Below are 21,894 nucleotides of genomic sequence, written 5' to 3' on the forward strand. Positions count from 1 at the left end.
CTACTTTGCCAGTTCCAACCCCCTGTCTCTCTCCACTCTGCCAGATGCCACTATCCCATCTCATCCTTGCCTGCTCTGACACAGCAAACGTTTGCAGCATATTGGTGATTTTTTTCCAACCTGGGCTGTCACTAGCTAGGTATTGGCAGCTTCCCCCCAAACAGTATACAATTTCTGAAAGCCAAGATGCTGTAGAATTTAAAAGCAGCAGTTGCAAATTTTTATGTTGCACGATATTAGCACAACTCCATCAAACCCAAAATTTTTGTAAAAATGCACTTAAAGGAGAACTATGAGGTGAGTGCTTTTCACTCACCTCATAGTTCTAGCCGACCTGTGACAATGAGACTGTCACAGGTCGGCTCAGTAGATCGGGAGGTGAGCGAACACATACCATCGTTCGCTCACCTCTCAATCCCCCTGGATTCCCCCCTCCCCGCTCCGATCCGCCAGCGCTGACTGGTGGATCGGACGGAGGAGGGGGCGGGGACAGCTGGCTCTGACTCTAGATAGGCAGAGCCAGCTGTCAGTCACGCAGCTGGGCGGATCCCGGCACAATTGTCGTGATCCGCTTCAGCTGCGGCGTCTCAGTATACCGCGAGCTACAGCTCGCGGTATAATGAGCCTAGGGTGACGGGAGGACGCTAGTTTGTGTCCTCCCGTTACCCTAAGGAGAACTATGGGGAAAAGACTTAACCCCATAGTTCTCTAAGTTAACTTTAGTGCCCTAAAGCACAATATAATGTAAATATTGGCCTTAGAATTATTACTCTCTCTGATGTGTGCAACGAGACCCAACATGTGTAGCGCTATCGGCGTTGTTGTACGTAGGTGCACCCAACACGTGTTTATGTGAATACGTGCGTGCACACGAGCGAATTGTTAAACATTTTTTTTTATTATTTTTACATTTACTTTATTTCATATTTTTTTTAAACTCTTTTGTACTTTAATTGCTATCCCATGGGGGGGCTTACAACCCCATGTGATAGCATATTGGTGGTGACAGGTACTCTTTAAGAAGATACTGGGGGTCCAAAATACCCCTAGTGTCACCTTTCCACTTTAAATAAGCTATTGAAGTGCAGATCGCACTTCAATAGCTTATTGCTCGGATTCCAGAGCCGAGCAATTAAAGCTCAGGGACTGGAAATAATGCAATACGCGTTGCACTCAACGGGGAGGCGCTTCCTGCCAACACCTGAGATGCCAGGCCCGCAGGAAGGGTGGCGGCGGAGCCTGGGAAACACTGCGGGGGTGTCGAGGGGACACGCACACACTTTACCAGCAGGTAGAAGCGACCTGGCGGCAGCTGAGCCACCAGAATTGCTTCTATTGTAAAGCCGGCAGCCGGCTCTACAAATGTAGAAAGTCCCAGTGGCTAAAGCCACCGGGAGTCTGTTTAAACGGGCCCGCTGCCAGTGACGTACTATGTACGTCACTGGTCGCTGAGGGGTTAAAAGGCATCACATTATTTTGGCTTTGATAAGATCTGATTAAAGAAGAGTATCATGGTTTTGAAAGCTTCCATTATCTTTGATTTTGACAGGCTTTTTCAACGACTGGAAACAAAACTGAAGGACATTTCCAAAATTGCTGGTGATGTAACACAAAGTGTGTCTTTATCACAAGGAATGGAACGAAAGAATGTTATACAGCATATTCGCAATATGTACAAAATGGATTTGAGTGCAAGCCGACATTGGCAGGAACTTGTTCAGCAGCTAACTCATGACAGGTTAGTACTTAATCATGTGCAATTTCATGCTGAAGACTTTTTTTTCTAATTTTAGTGGTCATAAAACTGACTCTTGAATATTAGTACTGTTCTGTCCCTGCTTCACGTTACCCTGTGGCCTGGGTATAGCTCGATATGCAGCTAAACCTTCCTATTCTGCAATAAGCCAGACTGAATGAAATCTTGAATCTTTATTAACAATACAGGGTGGGTGAAACTGGTGCAAAAGAACATTACATGTCCATATGCTGATTGTATGTTTTAAACAGAGTGATAACTCACAAATATAAAGATAAACAAGTCCGTCCCTACCAGCGATGCTGCTGTATGGGAAATCTGCAAATTTACTCCAAATGTGCTCAGGATGGCACTAGATTCTCCTGTCCTCGGTTCCCATAATGCATTGTTACCTTCTTCTTGGGCTAAAGGTTGATGAGAACTTTTTTTAAGGAAAGATAGTGTTATGATCACTGTAAATTGAGAGATTTTCTTTTGTCACCATCTTGTGGCCGATTTTAAGATGGCTGGTAGGTAAGGCAATAAATCTAACAAGTACAGTATTTGAAACTAAGGTGCAATTAAAACTCATACATATTTGCCCGCTGAAAGTTGCACGCGTTTGCACGTAGCATTAACTGCATTTACAGTGTGGTCAGTTTGCTTTAAACAGATGCTTAAAGCAACTCTGGAGTACAAATTAAAATTCCAGGTGAAGCTTTACCTGCACAGAATAAGGTAAATATTTACCTCTCTATCTTCCCTAGCTGTTGAATGTGCAATTTGATAAAGAGAAATTCTTCAACAAATTTTCTTAAGAAACCAACAATTTTGTCAGGAAGAGGCCCAGGGAGTTGCTTCCCCAGAGTTCCCTGCATGCTTGAAAAACCTGTGTCATAGATTCTTCTCAATACTATTACTGTGTGAAAGCTTACTTCCAGATGGAAGCTTGCATGTTCGTAGGAAGATTGTTCAATGGATGGGTTTTGCATGCTTGGTTTGCCACTGTCTGTTTGTGGAGAGCTTAAGAGCAAAGTGCAGTAACTAATGTCGCCCCAATAAAAAAATAATTTTACCTTGCCCTCCACAATCCCAAGTATAGTAATGGTGTATTTCTGTTTAAAAATGTACAAGGTTATAAACTCTTGCCTAAAATGTCCATGAACTTTTTTTCTTGGACCCAGAAGATCTCTGAAAAATGAAGTCAGGATCTTTTAGTGCAAGTACAGAAAACACATTTCCTGCTAACCAGCAGACCTGGGAATTGTTTTCAATTAAGTCCCTCTGCTGGTTAGAATTGCTGATTGTGTGACTCCTCCCACATGTGCCTCCCTTGTAAGTAATGCTGACCATACTCTAATAGATTTTGTAATCCAGCCTGCGGGCTGAACGAAAGAAATGTAACAGAATCCTTCATCTATGCTAAACAGCCTCCCTTCCCCCTCCCTGCTGGGCTTTGTATTCTGACAGCCAGCAGTCACTGTGTGGACGACAATTTTAGGCCCAGCTCCTTCAACAAAAGTCGACTGAGTAATCAACTTTGTTAAGCCAGCAGGGCCACCCACTGTTAGACTTATAGTGAATTCCTGGGGTTAAATTTATTAAACTGCTTGCCATTTTATCTTTCTTTGCTTCCCCTTAGCTTTTTATTTTTGTCATAAACACAAGACATGTTAGTTTAGAATACTTTAGAATTTTGTGTATTAAACACCTTTTTGTATAAATCTGTAATACTGTGCAAAGTGTGTACATTGGTTGACATGACAAAAAGCAATTTGCGGGTGTAGAAGAGAAGGAGACCTCTGCGTGCACAGAAATAAATGTACCTTCTCCTAGATAGAAGAGAGTAGGGATTTCTGGTGCTCTGTAAACACCAGTGCAGTCCGTTCTGATGCAGTTAGAAAAAAATACTGTTTGCACTGCTTTAGCTGGATCGGAAAGCATCAAAACGCATTAAAAAAGTGCATGCAAACGCACTGAAACGCACCTGAAATCCAATTTTAAGCAAAAAAACCTAGCATAAAATCACGGCAAATCACATCACACTCCAGCTGTGCAGACGCGCGCACTTCTGGTGTGAACTAGCCCTAAAACCCAGCACAGTCCCTTAAAAAATCTTACTATCCTGAAACTGCTGATATTGGCTAGAATTCTCTAGAAAAGAAGTTCCTACTAATAAACCAAATGGGTACTCTTTTTCATTACTTTCTATGGTTGGTATAACCATACAGGTTATGGCGAGTTGGGATTAAAGCAATCAAAAAACCCTCACTCTAATCAGTGTGTAGCACAGTAAAGCCTTTTTAAAACGGAGGGTATTCACATGTATCATTCCATCACATCGCTGCATATCCAGAACCGCTGGTATATAGTACAAATACAGCCTAGTATGATGGTGCCATTTGTTCCAAACCTCATACAGCTGTTTTAAAGCTATAAAAAAAGATTCATAGTATCCACTAAGTGAGGATTAAAGCTGCACTCCGGGCAGAACTGTTGCGTAATATTTTCAAAGTTAATTTCTTACCTTTGGGCAATATCCTTTTTTGTTTTTTTTACACAGTTAACCAAAGCATGAGTAATCCCAGAATCAGGGCTTTAATCATCTATATTTCCTTTTAGCCACTATATCCCCAGCCACCAGTCTTGTACAATGCCCTGTGTAGTCCCATTGAACAGTGAGTAATTATATCACCGCTCACTGTAGTGGGCAGACCCAGGGTGTCTCAGACTTCTGGTCTGAACCGCCCTCTTGCCCTAAGTCTTTTGATTGACAGGTGATCTGGGTGGAGTCAGAAGGCACAGCCTTTTGATTCGCCACAAATGTTCCCAAACTTGCATGCCGATTGAGTAATTAGAATTTGTTGTTTCAAGCTGTGGCATGGGATACACTAAAAATTTGAGCTTATCTAAGCATATGTTGAATAAAAACCATGCTCGTTTTTATTGCATCAAAGGTAAAGAAGTATTGCGGAGATTTTTACACTATCCCACAGTTCATCTTTAAATTACACAGTACTAATTTTGGTTCCAAATTGATAAATTGTATGATATCTTTTTTTGTTTTTTTCCTAAATTTATTAAGGGCGGTTTGGTTTGACCCAGAATCATACCCTACCTCTTATCAGCTTGATCCCACTGAGGGTCCAAACAGAGAGAGACGACGTTTACAAAGATGCTACTTAACCATTCCCAACAAATACATTCTCAAGGACCGGCAAAAGAAAGAAGGTAAGTTTATTTTCACGATGAATTTAAATGTGCATGTGCTGTTTACTCTAAATCACTGCCCCTTAATGTGCATCTCTACCGAGATATATAAAACAAACAATAAGGAGTATTTATCAAAACTGGAGCAGACAGAATCAGTCAATCAGTATCTTTAATTTTCAAGGCTTAACTGAACAAACTGAAAAGAGAAGAGATTTTGTCTGCTCCTGTTTTGATAAATTCCCCTCATTGTATGTTTTGTATATAGGTATTTTTCTTCTTGTCCAAAGAACTGTAGAGCAATGCATATGCTTTTGTGAACCACCTGTTCCTACTGTGATGTATAGCTGCATAGAGTAATGAGTGTGCCAACAATTTTTAGACTGCAGTTTTATAAATTCCATACATGTGTCCTGGGGCCCTTCTTTCTCTTTGGCCTACTAGTGGACACTAGTTCCAAAAAACATTATTAAAAATAAACGTGTGTGTGTTACCTTACCTTTTTGTCTGGGTGAGTTGGAATTAACATGCTCGCATGCAGAATGAAGGGTAGTAGGTGTGCTGAAGCAAAAATTAAAAGGTACAAAAAGATTGCCGGTTTACCTTGCGGGGGAGTGGAGGCTTGCACAGACACAAAATGTGTTTGTGGAGTAAAGGTCCACTTTAAAGCTAGAAATGTCATGTACTATAACTTTCACAATGAGTGCAGCTCAGTTGTGCTAAATAAACATACAAAAACTCATCCTGGAATAATCTGATGTTTCAGCGATACAGTGGAATCATAATTCTAGGTATAATCTTTTTTTTTACCACCTCCTTTCTTCATGAAAAAAAAATAAAATACAATATTTTTTTTTCTTAGACATGCTGTTAGTCATAAATCTGTGTCTGATTTTGCTTTTTTTGCTTTCATTTCACAGAAATTGTTAAGCCTCCTTTATCTTACATTTTTGAAGAAAAAACACATTCCTCATTATCTTCCACTGTAAAAGAGAAAGCTGCAAGCGAATTAATAAGGTAACTATGATATACTGATATGTGCGATTTAATCACCAACTACTTTCTTTTGCCATCTCTTTTATTAACAAACTATGTTTAAGAGCCTGGGCGTATGGTATGGAGCAGGTGGTCAAAGTGAAGGGTTGTTTTTCTTTATTGTCATTGAAGAACACAGGAATTGAGGAATTCTAATACAGCCAACCCGGTATAACCCATACTGCTGCCAACAGGAGGATGAGACACTGGCAAATAAAAAATAGTTGCAGTCTAGCCCTTGTATAACTCCTCCTCTACCCAGAATGCCTTCGTTTTCTTGAGATTTGTCTTCTTGATTTCTATTTTATTCTGTTGTATTCAATATAATTACACACCGCTGCTTGAGCTAGCTAGGTAGGAAGGCAGCAAAGGATCCACACTCTTGGTCTTTGGCTACCTTTCTTGGCAGGAACATACCTTAAAAGGTGGTTCCCTCTTAAACTTGCACCCCTCCTCAAAGGGGAGTTTCCTATACTTGGTTACTTTTGAGCCCTTTGTTGTATTTGCTCACCATCAGTCCTATCTCCCTACCAAGGGATCTCCTGATCCACAAAGTACACACAATTCAGTTTTATCCGGTTCTCTTGCTGATAAGGATCTGTTCATTCAACATCCCTCAGATGTACCCACTCTAAGTAGTGGGTCTTATGTTTACCCTAGTGATTTTCCTGGCATCCACATTGTGGAACACTTATTCCTTAGAGATGACCTTTGGGTTTTATGCTGGTACCTTTTGATTCAACAAAGGCCAAGGGAGTTTGTATTAAACTCCCACTGAAGATTCCTCTTCCAGTGGATCCTTTGCTCTCTTAACTGCCCAGAAATCTGCCCTTTCTTCCCAATGGGCCTCTGTGGGACCTGATCACCAGGAGCGGTGTCCTTCATCTACTGCTGCTCTGAAGTCTCTTGAGGAAATTCCTTTTTTTCCTTATTTCTTGCTTCCAATCAGTGCTCCTGGTAAGGGAGCCTACCCCTAGTTCTTTACAATCTTATTGCAAGATTGTTTTCCTTTCTCCAAAGTCCTTTCCTCATTATAAAACCTCTTACTCTGCTTCTAAGTTTAGGAGTACAAGGCTTGGGCCGTCTCTCCCGCATTTTTGACTGGCAGGTTATTTTTGCAGACATATGTTGTTGTCCAAGGGTTTGCTTCCCTTTTAGGAATTAAATTTTTTTAACTGGATCTGGGCCCAGTAAATAGTTTTTTCTTATGTTGGCCTGTTGTTTTTTTACATTTTTTTTTTCACTTTCACTTTTAGTTTTTTCTACCTTTTATGTTGATAGATAGCTAGTTGGCTCCCCAGTCTCACTAGCAGTGGTCTATTGCTCCTTCAGTCAGTAGTTCCCCTTGGCAGTTATTTTTTTTGTTTCCCTTATTCTGCTCTGGAACATCAACTTTGTCCTCCCCTTGGTTGTGGGAGTTTTCTCCCATCTAGTTCATTTTAGGAGTTGGTTCCTTCAGAAACCTCTGACATGGGAAAATCATAACTTTTTTAGGGGTCAATGAGTGGATGTTGCCCACTTGTCAGTTGGAGTGCTTTTTCACATCCCAGCTGTAATAAAATGCTGAAATGCTTGTGTTCCACAATCGACAAAAAAGAGATTTTTTTTTTACTTACAGTAAAATCAATTTCTTTTGAGTTCTTTGATGGACACCGGTCCCACCTCTGTGTTATTGGCCCTATGTAGTGCTAGCTCTCAAAACAGAGGCATGCTGGGTAGGGGAGGGGTTATACAGGGACTAACTTTTAACATTTATTTTTGTTTGCCAGTGTCCCAACCTCCTATAGACAGCTGGATACCCCATTTGTAATATAATTATTGCATTTCTCTGTCCCTCAATGAACACACAAATATTTTTTACAGTAAATAGAACATTCCCGTTCCGGCACACTTGTGGGCTATCCCCCCTTCATTGTCCCATCCAGTATTTATACATAGTAGGTCATTTCTCCTTAAGTGCATGTGAGGCTACAGCAGGTCATCTCTAGTTAAGAGCAGAGACACAACTGTCAGAAACAACTAGTTGAAAAACATCATCCGTAAATTCCCTAAATGTAGAAAACTCAATTCTTCACTAGCACATTGTTTATTGCAATGGCCACTTATCACAACATTTTGAAAAACGTGATCAAATATATTGCACTGACACATACGAAAAATACCTTTAGTGGTTCTTTCAATGCTGTTTTGGACACATCACAGTAAAATGTATTAAATACTGGCAATGGACACGTATGTCTACTAACAGCCAGAAGAGGAATAATAGAATACTGGCTATTACCCTTACCCCCCACAATAGCAATGACTGAAAAAGATCTGAAATGCATGTTCTACGTGAAAAAACTAGATGCAACATTCAATTAAAAAAATAAAATAATATTTAAAATATTTTTTTTTAAAGATGTAGAAGTTATTGAGAACTCTTGCTGAACTGAAAAAAAAATTTCATATGTCCACATTTCAATACAATTGGGTATGCACGATTAGATCCCCATGAAACACTAATCCGTGTATTTATAAAAAATTGCAGTAATTTCTTCCAGGAAGCTGTATGCACATTCATTCTGTGCAAATTGAGGCAAAAACAGAGGTTATTAGTACAACCCCAATTCCGAAAAAAGTTGGGCCGCTGTGTAAAATCTACATAAAAACAGAATGGAATGACCTGCAAATCTCCATAAACCCATATTTTATTCACAATAGAAAATATATCAAATATCAAATTTTCTTACCAGGTTGAATGTGATATCAGGAAAATACTGTATTATGGCCTCTAGATGGCGGTGAGAAACATAGGAAACAGTAGAAAGGTATCATGGCACACTCACAAGTCAGCATGTAAAAAAACTTGTCTCACCACTAAGGTTAATAACAGAGGTTTGGATACACGTCTTCTGCAGAAAATGAAAGCCGCACAGCCGCGCTCTCAACCAACTATACAGTAAGGTTCACACGAAATGGGCTTCAAACAGTCCCCAAATAGGCCCCCATGTGCTCCAAGATGGAGACTCTCATAGTTTAGAGTTAGGACCGCACTATAAGAGGTGCCTTGGCGCGGCTGTGCAGCTTTCACATTTTCTGCAGAAGACGTGTATCCAAACCTCTGTTATTAACCTTAGTGGTGAGACAAGTTTTTTTACATGCTGACTTGTGAGTGTGCCATGATACCTTTCTACTGTTTACTGTTTGAAGCCCATTTCGTGTGCACCTTACTGTATAGTTGGTGACAAATTGTTGAGTGCGTTTGTCATTTGTTTTGCTTAAACATAGGAAACAAACACTTATTTCCAATGTTCCTCGGCTCCATTCATCCTAGTTTACAGTTCAGCAGTTACTAACACCTCATATTCTTTTGTGATCTTTCATGTAATGCTTTACCAACATGTTTATTCTTGTTAATGTATGGGGTTCCAGGGTTAATCGAAGATGCATCAATGTAGCACCATCCAGAGAAACAGTTGGGGAGCTCTTGTTAGGTAAGTCAACATTTTAACTATTAGTAGTCTGAAGAATAAAAACCATGACCATGCAAAACACATATTCCTGCTTGATAAACTGAACAGTCAAAATCATTAGGGTCCCATTTACAATCTTTGCAGTGCATTAACACGTGCAGTCAAATGAAATGAATGAGATGCCAATGCACCCTAACATGCTTAAAAATGTACCTGGCCCTTTTTTGTAATGCATTGCACCACCGTGCTTTTTAGTGCGCTACACGTGTGCAGATGTGTTTACTTAGTGCGTTCGTACTCAATGCGCTGGGGTGCCACAAAGCTGAAATGCATGTGGAGATGTAAATGCGCCCTAAAGGTGAATTTTACTTTAAGTTAGTACTTTTTATTGTGGTTTTCATTTTGAATGGCACCCCAAAGCACTAAGCCAGCTTTGAAGAGTGCTGCCACACGCATTCACACACCGCAAGGGTATTAAAGGCCCTTTAAGGTTTGTAGCACACTGATGATTGTTTTTGCCCATGAGTATTTGATATGTAAGGGCCAAAACAAACTTTTCTGACTTTCAAATAGGTAGCACTGCACATCTATTAATTTTGAATGACACCCCAATGCACTAAGGCATCTGAGCTCCATTTACATGCATTGCAGCACAGTAATGCACTACCGCATGTTGTGGTGCGCTGCATTGCCGAAAATGGTATATGTCAGTTTTCTTGGACATTTTGGTGTGTTGTTAGTCCATTCATTTGAATGGACTGCCTAATTGCAGTGCAATTTAACAAGTGAAAAAAAAAGCGCATATTTGAAGGGCCCTATGTGATATAGGCATCTTTTTCACTAAGTACACTATTTTTTGTATGTGATAAATAGTTTACTGCGTTGCAAATAAGCAGCAACCACCAGTTTCTGCTTCTGCTTGTACTTTGCTTGTATATTTTAATTGTAAATTATACCTGCATCTTTGCTTCAAATGTTTTTACCGAAAGAGAATTATTTAATGATATATTAAGCTTTCATTGCTGAAAACCCAATAAATGTAACCTTTTCGAACAAATGTTAGTATCCAATTTAGTCAATTTCTGCTACGATATGGAAAGTCTGTGTGCAAAATCCAAATGTATGTCTCCCCTTTTACTTCTGTTTACTACCATAATATCAAGCAATAGTGCTGCAGAAAACATGCTTTTCATTTTCTGTATCTCAATATCTAGTATCAAATGTATATGAAGTATTGATTAGCATTAATCATATTATGATGATCCCATGTACTAGTGAGCTATGTTAATTCATTACCTATGTCTGAAACTGAATTTTTTTTATCTATCAGCAGACGCCCCCAGATCTGCTTTAGTATGTAATTTCTGGAACACCATAATAAAAAATCATCCATTTTTATTGTTCATTAAATTAACTCTGTACCTATGACTAGAAATATTGTGTGTAGAGCAGGGCTCAAAATTTCAAGCCCTGAGCTACTAGCCAGGCCTTAAGAGTTACTAGCCACCAGTTGCCCCACCTAAAGGTCCCCACACACCTTACGATAATCGTACGATAATCGCGGGAAATCACGCGATCGTACGATTATCGTAAGGTGTGTGGAAGCCGTGCCACCTCTACTACGCAAACGAGCACATATAGGCGATCGGCGGGCTATGGACCCGCTGATCGCCTATATGTGAAACACCCGGTACCGGGTGTTCGCATTGGAGGGGTCTTTTCTGCCCGCGCGTGCCCGCTAGGGGGCGCGCGCGAGCAGAAAAAAAATGCCGTCTAGCGACGGCAACCCGCGAATGCGACAGTGCCGTCCGTCCGTTTTTCTACTACGGGCGGACGGCAACTGGTTAAGTTATAGTAGTGTAGCAGTGGAAATACATACAGATATCCTTGCTAAATCCTTATGTACTGATGATTGAAAAACGAGAGGAATTAACTTTATATCAGAAAATAAATGGTATTATAAAATAAATGATCTTATAACTCTAATACTGTCATCTGCCTGAAGTATGCACGCTATTACCGACAGAATGTGTTTTTTTTAATCCACTAAAAGGGGGAACACAACTGTACCAGTGATATTAAGGAAAAAATAGAAAGTGCATTGACATTCTGTTATCTCTTCAAACCAAATTTGTTGGATAGTAATATAATCACAAAGGTACTTCACAATATCACATACAAATCATCCAGGGTGAGTCGGCTTAACCAACTGGGTATAGGAGATCGTCAATCATTGATTCCATTAAGCACCATATAGTTGCTGCTTGGAGTATGCGTCCTAAATGACAACTTTTAAGGGCGAGCCCTCTTCCTTAAAGCTAAATAATTAGCACACTTCTTCCTCTTTATTAGCAGTCATCTCTGGGTGACACCCCTATATGTATATGTGGTAACCATCTAGAGGTTGGTATCATTGCCATCGCTATAATTAATGGTAAATATGAAGCCTATGTAGAGGTATGCGTTATTTGGGAAAATGTGGCTACTGTGGACTGCTAAAATCACAGTGCTACTCATTGGTTCTTATTTGTTTATAAGGTAAAGTGTGGCTATTCTGTTTTATGAACCATGGAAGGATATATCTGTATGTGTATGTATGTATGTATGTGTATATATAATATACAGTTGGGCAAAAAAGTATTTAGTCAGCCACCAATTGTGCAAGTTCTCCCACTTAAAAAGATGAGAGAGGCCTGTAATTGGCATCATAGGTAGACCTCAACTATGAGAGACAAAATGAGAAAACAAATCCAGACAAATCACATTGGCTGATTTGGAACAAATTTATTTGCAAATTATGGTGGAAAATAAGTATTTGGTCAATATCATAGGGTCATCTCAATACTTTGTTATATATCCTTTTGATGGCAATGACAGAGGTCAAACGTGTCCTATACGTCTTCACAAGGTTGGCACACACTGTTGCTGGTATGTTGGCCCATTCCTCCATGCAGATCTCCTCTAGAGCAGTGATGTTTTAAGCTCTAAAGAAGCCGGTTTGCCCTGGAAATTTGTTTGGATGCACACTCCAAGCAGTGACTGTATGCTGCTTAATGAAATCGGTTGTATCTGGTTAAGTTGAGCAGGACTTATCTTGTGTGGATTTTATGTGATATGTTGATATGTGAAGTATATTTGTGATTGTAATATATTACTATTCAATAAAGTTTGATGTGATGGTGGTGCGCTTTCTATTTGTTCCTTAGAGTTCGCCGTGGATATCAGTGTTGACTACAAAGGGAAGATTTAAAAGAATTTTGAATAGAGTTTCTCTACAGCTTGCTTATATCCTTCTATGACTCAAGCGCTGACAGTACTTCTTTTTGTAGCAGTAATATGCATGCTTCATAAATGTATCTAAAACGAAATTATTTTTCTGTGTAGGGAAGTCTGGAATGTATTTTGTAGAAGACTCTGCACCTGACATGGTAGAATCTAATGTAAGTAAATTTCATCAGTTTGTAAACAAGTACATTATTCAGCTCTTTTCTTATATTATGTGATCCCTTTTGGAAAGATAATCCTCCTATAAACTGCTTATTTTATCCAATCCAGATGGTATTATTGATGGTGTGGGTAAGTTACAGTAGCTACATTACCTGACAATGTAAATTCAATATTTTCTGGATTTTGGCAAATAAAGTTGTCGTAAATTTTTGAATGGATACCACTTTAATCACCTTCATACACTATACGGCTTTTTACTTACTCTTTTCCTGCAAAGTGATATATCTCCTTTTCTGTCCTGTGACATCAGCTTCAACGGATAAGAGGATGAATTTGCTGGGCACCCCATGTCATTTCCTAAGTGACAAAGTGACCAAGAGCTGCCTGTCTAAAGTTCAAGGCTGGCTGCCTGTCCGAGGCTGGCTCTTGGAAGTGAAGAAGGTGCTGTGGGCAGGTGTATTAGCAGAGACAGAGGAGCAAAGCAATTCCCTGTTATTACTAGGCAGAAGCATTAGTCATTTCTTTTCTACACTTTTACATGTTAGTAACTGAGATTAGTGAACCCATTTCACATCATGTACCTGGTTGGAGGCTGAGATGACGAGGTCTTACCTTACGCCTCTGGTCCAGACACCCCTGGAGTTGAGCACAGGGAATGAGAGGGCACAGAGTGCCACGGGTGTCAGGTGTCCAGTTCTTAGAAGCTCACTTATGGGGACCAGCTTGGCTGTGAAGTGATTATGCAGACTGACAGGATGTGTCCCTGGGAGAAGCAGACTGGAAGGAATCTGACCATGACACTGGAATGCATTGCAGGATGGAACCATGGTCCAAACAGGCAGTGGTTGGTAGCCAAGGACACAGATAGCAGGCAGGGTAGTAGGCAAAGTTATGGTAAGGAGGCAGGCCGAGATCACACCAAAACTTCAGCAAAGCTGGAGTCTGAAACTAACAGGGGGTCACACCGGAAAAGCCTGAGACAAGCCGTTGTCAAGAATAAGCCAAAGTCCCACCAGGAAATAACAGAGACAAGTCATTGTCAGGATTGACTAGCTGAAGTCAATGAGAGGAAGGCAGACGAAAGACAAGGCCAAGTCAGCAGTGGAAAAGCAGATCAAGAATAGGTTCAGTATTCAAGACGCAGGGTAATAGCTGAAGACCATACAGCAACTTCCTAGCTCAGCACTGTTCCTTTAATAGGGTGTCTGGTGTCAGCCTGGAATTAGACATGCCTGTCCATGTGCCAGTACACCCAGGTATCTGTGCAATATATCCTCGTGTATTAGCTTGCTTGTGTGAATTAGCATGCTCATGTGAATGAGCCTGGGCAAGTGTGCATGCACACACAGCTGAATGGAAATGACGCTTGTCCTGTGCATTGGTGCATGTGCAGATTGTCTCCTGATGTTGAGCAATAAACTGTGATTAGCCCATACACAGAAGAGAACCAATCTTGCTCCAGATTGTAAACTGCAAAAGGATTTACTTTTTTTCACTTTAATGATTTCAATGAACTACACTTCCTTAATTTTGAATTTTACGTCTCTGAAGAGTGAGGCATAGAGGGGCAGGGATAGGCATAGCTGAGCAGGAAGAGGCGGAGCTGAGAGGGCAAGGGCAGTATGCAGGCATGGGGTCCATTATGTCAACACAGCCTGACTGCAAGGGTCATTGGGACTACCGGTCACAATGCGCATAGGGATCTACTGAGTTAACTGGTTGCTGGGACTTTTCTGGAGCAACTTACAAACAAGCACCTGAAGTGAATGGAATATACATGACAGGAAAAGCAATAAGGTAGGCTTACACAGGGCTATGGGCAGTCTTGGTGGCTGGAGATTGACCCAGTGCTGCAATATGCAGAGAGTTGCATGCTCCTCCATACCTGGAGTGCCAAGGATTTTCTTCACTCACATCAAGGTGAGTATTTGGAGGGATTTAAGCAAATCATTTAAACAGGTTTGCTCATTTTATGGTACTTTTTCCCCAACATTAGATAAAATGTTATGTATTTTAGGGGCTTCTTGTTTACCGAAGGCCATTCTATTTTTTTTCTTTTTTTCTTTTTTTTAGTCCCTGCTTGGTGAATCAGAACCTGCTTCATTTTCCTGGACATATGAAGAAATTAAAGAAGTTCATAAGCGCTGGTGGCAGCTTCGAGACAATGCTGTAGAGATTTTTTTAACAAATGGAAGAACCTTGTTGTTGGCTTTTGACAATACCAAAGTATGTTTAATTATTATGTGTGGCATTTTAAACTTTTACGATTATTGGCAAAACAGTTTCCTATACTAATTGGGTGTTCTGTCTTGGATAAACCCATATGTATGCTGCAAGTGATAAAAAACAAACGGCAAAACCGTACAACTAGTTCCCAGAAGCATAACATAGCAGTTGTAATGGAGTAGTTATTCACTGAGATAATTGTTTAAACTTTGGTTGATATAGTACATGTCAACCACTTCTGCATTTATGATTTGAAAATTCACAAAATAGTTTTGCAGGGTTAAAATTTACTCCTAAATGCCACTGAAGTCACTACTGATAATTTTAGACTAGTTGGTTTAAATAGCAACAGCTTTTGTAATTGCTTATCCATTTCTTGCAACCAATGTTATTTTTTTCCCAAGGACCAACATGTTCCCAGCTAGTATCCTTATCCAGGTCATGCACATTCTCTCTAGGCATGTGGCCCGACCCGGAAATAAAAGCCAATAGCGCCAGAGACTGCCACCCCACTCAAAATGTATGCACACTGGACTTCTACAGGTGGCTGCCCCTTATCAGTCAGGGAGACTGTAGTATCTTATGAAACATAAACAAAAACAGGGGGCGCCTTCCGTAGTGTAGCTGATTTTTATTGAGCAATAGCAAAAGATAGAATAATACTCCAAAGAGCAGATAACGATACGCCTTCAAAGTCCGAAGATGATCGTCAGTCTTGACAAAAACGAGACACTGCATTTGAGCGCTGCAGACAGATGATGTATAACTGCACAGTATGCCTGGGTTAACGTATTTCTGGGTCCATGCACCCTTCCTCGGAACCTGAGGTCCCGAGGAAGGGGGCATGCCCCAGAAACGTGTTAACCCAGGCATAATGTGCAGCTATACAGGATCTGTCATCTGCCTGCAGCTCTCACATGCCGTGTCTCATTTTTGTTAAGACCGACGACCATCTTCTGACTTTGAAAGCATATTGTTATCTGCTAGTTGTGAATATTAATATATTAATATATATATATAAATTACAGAAAATTGTTATCCTACTTACCTTAATTTTCTTTTCCTGGCTCATCCTCATGTCCGCATACTGATGGGTCAGCTCCGCCCCTCTGACCCCACAGGACCACCTTCCAAAAGAGAATAAAGGCCAGTCCCCCCCCCCTTAGATACACGTTCCCTGACAAGACGAGCGACAGGCCCGCAACTAAGGGTGGGTATGTATGCTGACATGAGGATGGAAGGAAAAGAAAATAAGACCCCACATTTATTAGGAAATTGCTGAAGACAGAACCGCAGACCCAAAGCGAGCCAATCTAGCCGCTGCGATATCCATGTGGTAGTGACGGACAAACGTGTTCCATGAACTCCACCTCGCCGTCTTGCATATATCCTCAATCGACACTTTGGTGTAAGCGGCCCAAGAAGTGGCCATCCCCCTTGTCGAGTGTGCCTGCACTTCCACAGGAAGAGCAAGACCCTGTTTCAAGTAGGCTGCTTTAATTGCTGCTTGGATCCAGGACGCCAAAATTCGAGGCGTAGCAGCCATTCCTTTTTTCGGCCCTTTCGGAAGAACAAACAACCGATCCGTTCGCCTAAAAGGCAGCGTCCTCCTTGGGTATTCCCCGAATAAGATGAACAGGTCTAATGCCAGAGTGAGTTCTTGACTCGGGTCTGCTTGTGAGGCTTGGCCTCCGGGCAAGACCACCTCCCAATCCGCATGAAATGCCGAAGATACCTTGGGCCTGAACTCTGGCGATGGCCTTAGAAAAACCTGGTTCTCTAGAACCACACAAAAAGGTTCTGTATGCGAAAGTGCCGCTAACTCTGAAACTCTCTTTGCCGAAGTCATAGCCGTTAGGAATACCAGCTTCAGAGTCAGGGACCATAATGTGCACTGGTCCAAAGGATGGTACGGAGGGTGCGACAGGACCTGAAGGACCAGATCCAGGTCCCATGATGGATATAAGGATTTCCTTGGAGGCCGCATTCTGAGTGCTGCTCTCATGAACGTCCTAAGCAAGGCGTCGTCCGCCCATTTAACTCCCGTAAATGCGGATAAGGCCGAAATTTGAACCCGCAGAGAGTTGTATGCCAAACCGGCATCTAAGACCGATTGCAGGAACTCCAGAATCTCCGGAATACCAGCTGTCATCGGAGAGAAGCCTCTTCCACTTGCGAACATTAGAAACTTGTTCCATACTCTTGAATAAGTAGCGTGTGTCGCAGGTCCCCTAGAACGAAGCATGGTATCATGACACTGTCCCTGGAGAAGAAGATCCCTCCTGACCGGGAGGAACCATGGGGGGAAAGATGCCATCTGTTGCAGTAGCAGGAACCATGGCCTCGTTGGCCAAAATGGGAGGACTGCAATCACCTGAACCTTGAAGACTGCAATCACCTGAACCCTCTCTAACTGGATCTCCTGCAGGACCCTGAGGGCTAAGGGGGAAATACGTATGCCATCGGGAAGTCCCATGTTACCGAGAATGCATCCTGGCGTAGCGCCCTGTGACATCTGTCTCTTGAAAAGAATAGTGGAAACTTCGTGTTCCTCCTGGTAGCCATGAGGTCGATGATTGGGGTTCCCCACCTCCTGAAAACTGGCTTCAGATACATGGAATTCAGCTCCCATTCGCAGTTGCCCAGGAAATTCCTGCTCAGATGGTCCACCAATCTGTTCTCTGGCCCCTGGAGGTAGGCTGCTGTAAGGGCTAGTAAGTGCCTCTCTGCCCAAAGAAAAATCTCCTGCGATAGAGCCAACAGGGAAAGACTCCTGGTCCCTCCTTGCCTGTGAACATAGGACACCTTGTTGTCCATGAGGAGTCTGACCTGTCTGCCCTCGATCAATTCTTAAAAGGCCTGCAAGGCCAGGGATACCGCTTTTAATTCCAACCAATTGGAATGCTGTATCACGGAGCCCTTCCAGCGTGTTTGAACCCGATGTCCGAGGCAGTGGGCTAAACATCCTTGGCATCGGTAGTAAGCATGATCCAAATCTGCGGATCCAGAGACACACACCCCAAAAGGGATTGAGCACTCGTCCACCACAACAAGTCCCTCCGCACAGTCTGAGGAAGGACAATCCGCGGGCTCAATCCCATATGATTCCATTGATGAAGGAAACAGATTTGAAGGCTGCGCATGTGCCAGCGTGCCCAAGTGACCGTTGGGATGCATGATGTCAACATTCCCAAAAGCATCATGCAGTCCCTTGCAGACAGAGACGGAACAGTGATGGCTTTCCGAGCACGGGAGACTATTTCGCATCTGCGTCGGACCGGAAGGAATACCCTGGCCAGGGATGAGTCCTGGCATTGCCTGTGCCGATCATGCCCAGCAAGAGGCGGGTAGACTTTGCCGTTCCGGGGACCTCTGCAGTGAAGGTAAGTCCCTATGTCGATGGTATCGGTGGCCGCTAGTCGCTACATCCTGAGTAGAGTCTGATGATGAAGACCGCCTTCTATCCCTTTTCCTCTTGGATTTCTTGTGGGCAGGGCTTTTACTCCTGGAAATACAAACACATCAATATATTGTATGCCAGCAAAGCGCACTCTTTTTAAAAGATCCGCCGGATCTGCTGAATCCTAACACTAAATACAAAAACAAAAAATAAATAATAGACCGAAGCCTTAAGAAAAAGAGGAGAAAATACATGCAACCCATCTTAAGCAACATGCACTGCCACTCACCTTGTAGCTGCTTACACTGCTGCCAAAAAAGAGAAGTCAGGAGAAGGGGAGGAAGGAGAGACAGGAAACCAGCTTTAAATCCTTATCTGGCCTCCCTAGTCTCCGCCCCCCATCCTAATCATAGCTGGTGAAACCGCGGTGCCCATACGAGGCGCCGCAATACACGCCGAATAGCGTCCCGCCGCTGTCATGGAGACCATGACGCCGCAGACGCCACTCCCCCGGCGTGGCTTTCCGACGCGGCCATGGCAACCATGACACACGGACGCATGCGCAGAAGGGGAGAATCGCCGGAACCAAAGCCTTACACTCACTTAGACTGATCCAGCATGAGACCCCATCCTACAGGAGAGAGAAACACAGACGTTTATTCTGCATAGGAAAACGCCTGCACCAGTGGCACCCCTCATCCAGGAGATTTACTGCCTAACAGAGGGGTCATCTGGTTACCAAATTGCTCTTGGAAGGGAACGGCACCCCTGATTGCCCAGATCCCCCTATTCTTAACTTTGCCATTTTGGATTATTTAATTTGGATTTGCATTAACTTTGGATTGTTTGGATTTACATAAAAAAAAAATAAGACCTACCCTGAAAATAAGACCTATTGTGTTTTTTTGAGCCAAAAAAAATATAAGAGTTTCCCAAATTCGTATGTATGCTTACATGGTCCGACACAGCAAGAAGCAACCACTACAAGGAAAATAACATCATCTGCAATAAATGGGAACAAAGCCAATTTCATTCTGAACCTAATATTAGCAAGTTTAGTGCAAAAAACATATAGTGGGGCTATCATGGAACTGACAATTAGGAGGCTATTAAAACTTCAGTTTATGAACCTGCAGTTAATGGGCTATATTTTGAATAAATGGGATATCCATAGTGTTAACATAGCTAATCGCATTCAGCCTATAGCTTCTAAAAGCCATTTGGCACCCTATATATAACAGTATCAGCATAGGAAACACCAGAAGACCTTACTGCAAGTATTAGGGCTACTGAGCTAGAATAATCTGCTAATGTCCCTTAATGATTAGTGCTGCCAAATCCAAAAGTTTATATACATAATACATACACTAATACATAGTGTCCCACAAAAGGTCAAGTATCAATATCTACTTGCCAAAAGAAGCCGTCTGTTGTCCTCTTCAAGCAAGTTGGAGTTCTTGTGCCAACCGTGCTCGGCTATAAACCCCTCCCGTTGTTGTGACACCGTGTCACCTGATCTTGGCCTTTTGAAGTCATCAAAGGCGTGGACACAGTCATATTACGCATGAGCCAGTTGGCACACTTGCAGACATATCTACAGGGGCCAACAAGAACTACAAGGAAGTTGCAATGTTGGTCTGTGGAGCAGGCATGTAAAAAGCATTTGCTGTAAATGCCCTTTCAGGGTAAACATCTCGTTAGAGCTCAATTGGACACCGTCATCAGAGAAAGTACTGGAGATGAGTGTAATCCTCTATCCCAGCAAAAGAAGCCTAGGCCTCAAGTTGAGATGAACCATTGCTCTTTTGAGATGAAAAACAGTTCCTTTCTTTACTCCCAGTTTTCAACCTGAGGCAAAACCTAAGCATGAAAGATAGCCCCCTCTTTCCAAAATGGCTAACGTCTGTTAGCCTTTGAGGGCATTTGGACAAACCGCATATCATATGCTTTGGTACAAGAGGTTTTTATTCCAACCTTTTCACAATTCCCAGACCAAAAGGAGGCGTACACCCTATATTGGAACTTAAGACCCTGAATGTCCACATTCAGTCCCACAAAATTCATATGGAATCCACCAGGTCTGTCATAGTCTCCTATCAGGAAGCCTATGTGGCCTCCTGGGGTGATCAAGGAAGCGTGCAAACATGTGCTTTTGTTTCCAGTGCATTGGGGATTTCTTCACATACCTGTGGTCCACAACACCACCAATTCGTGTCCCTGTCATTCGGTCTGTCTTCACCCTGTGTATTCACCAAGGTTCTAGCCCCTGAGCTTGCCTTGCTGTGCCCCCAGTGCATCCCCATTGTGGGATATCTGGACAACCTCCTTTTAGGAGAACAGTCAGCAGAGCCCGACCAACAATGTGGAGCAGACGATTCAGAACTTTAAAAGGTTTGGTGAACCTTTAGAAGTCTGTTAGAGCTGACTCCTGGCTTCGAGTGTCTGGCATTGATCTTTGATAACAACTCAAACGAAAGTTTGTTTTCTTCCACCAAAAAAACCCCCAAAAACATAGAACTCCACGCCCAGACTTGAATTCTTCTGTACAAGAGTTGAACAACTCTTCACTTTTGCATGAGAGTCCAGTTCCAGCAAGATATACTGTGACACATGGAAGGTACAGTTCACTTGGTGTATGGAAAGAAAATGTAATCCTAGACCATATGTTGTGGGAGGAATCCTGAAATTTTTACAATAAGGCCTAGACCATCTATTGGCCCTAGCTACCCCCTATGTGTATATCTACTCTTACCACCGACTAATCAGCGGAGGAAAGTGACAACTAAAATGACGTTAAATCTTGTATAGCGCACAATCAATATATCGGTGAAATAAAATTCGTAAAATGTATCAAAAAGACAAATCCCATGAATTCAATAGTGAAATAAAATTAAAAAAAGTCCATATAGTGTTAAAGTTAATCAAGATAATAATATTGATCCATTAGGCTGAGAGTGTTGGAGCTAGTTGTTTGGAAAAATAACTAAGTGCTTGAGCACAACTTTAAAACAACATCTTGCTGGGCAATGTATATTTGCTTGATCTGGATTTATTTTTGAAGTAAGTTTGAGAGTTTAATACTACTTTAATCTAGTACTTAAAACAAATGTAATTTTTCTTCACTAAAGTCTGTTTATTTGCCGTCATCAATGCTCCCTTATGTTTTCAGCATTCTTAGGCTTTTTGTAATTGCCATGTATACTGTACTACTGTGCTATCATATACAGTACATAAACACTGTATTAGGAGTTCTTAGACATAATAAACATTTATTTGTAGTTGTTGACTATTCTATACAGATCTCTGGTATGTTTTACCTTTTTGCTAATACATTTTTTGCATATCAAAGCTGCATTATAATTGGCTTTGATTTTTTTCAGGTGTTT

At 41.8% G+C, this 21,894-nt stretch overlaps 1 protein-coding gene across 1 annotated transcript in view; it reads left to right on the top strand.

Annotated features, from left to right (window-relative positions):
• LYST (lysosomal trafficking regulator) overlaps nt 1-21,894 on the top strand; it is a 214,811-nt gene that overhangs the window by 153,497 nt on the left and 39,420 nt on the right. Inside the window, exons 32-37 of the mRNA XM_018557714.1 lie at nt 1,550-1,738; nt 4,821-4,966; nt 5,866-5,962; nt 9,395-9,456; nt 12,820-12,875; nt 14,956-15,108. Coding sequence (XP_018413216.1) covers nt 1,550-1,738; nt 4,821-4,966; nt 5,866-5,962; nt 9,395-9,456; nt 12,820-12,875; nt 14,956-15,108 — 703 coding nt within the window. The remainder of the gene's footprint in view (nt 1-1,549; nt 1,739-4,820; nt 4,967-5,865; nt 5,963-9,394; nt 9,457-12,819; nt 12,876-14,955; nt 15,109-21,894) is intronic.

This window comes from Nanorana parkeri, unplaced genomic scaffold, assembly GCF_000935625.1.
Source record: "Nanorana parkeri isolate BGI_ZX_2015 unplaced genomic scaffold, ASM93562v1 scaffold296, whole genome shotgun sequence".
NCBI lineage: Eukaryota > Metazoa > Chordata > Amphibia > Anura > Dicroglossidae > Nanorana > Nanorana parkeri.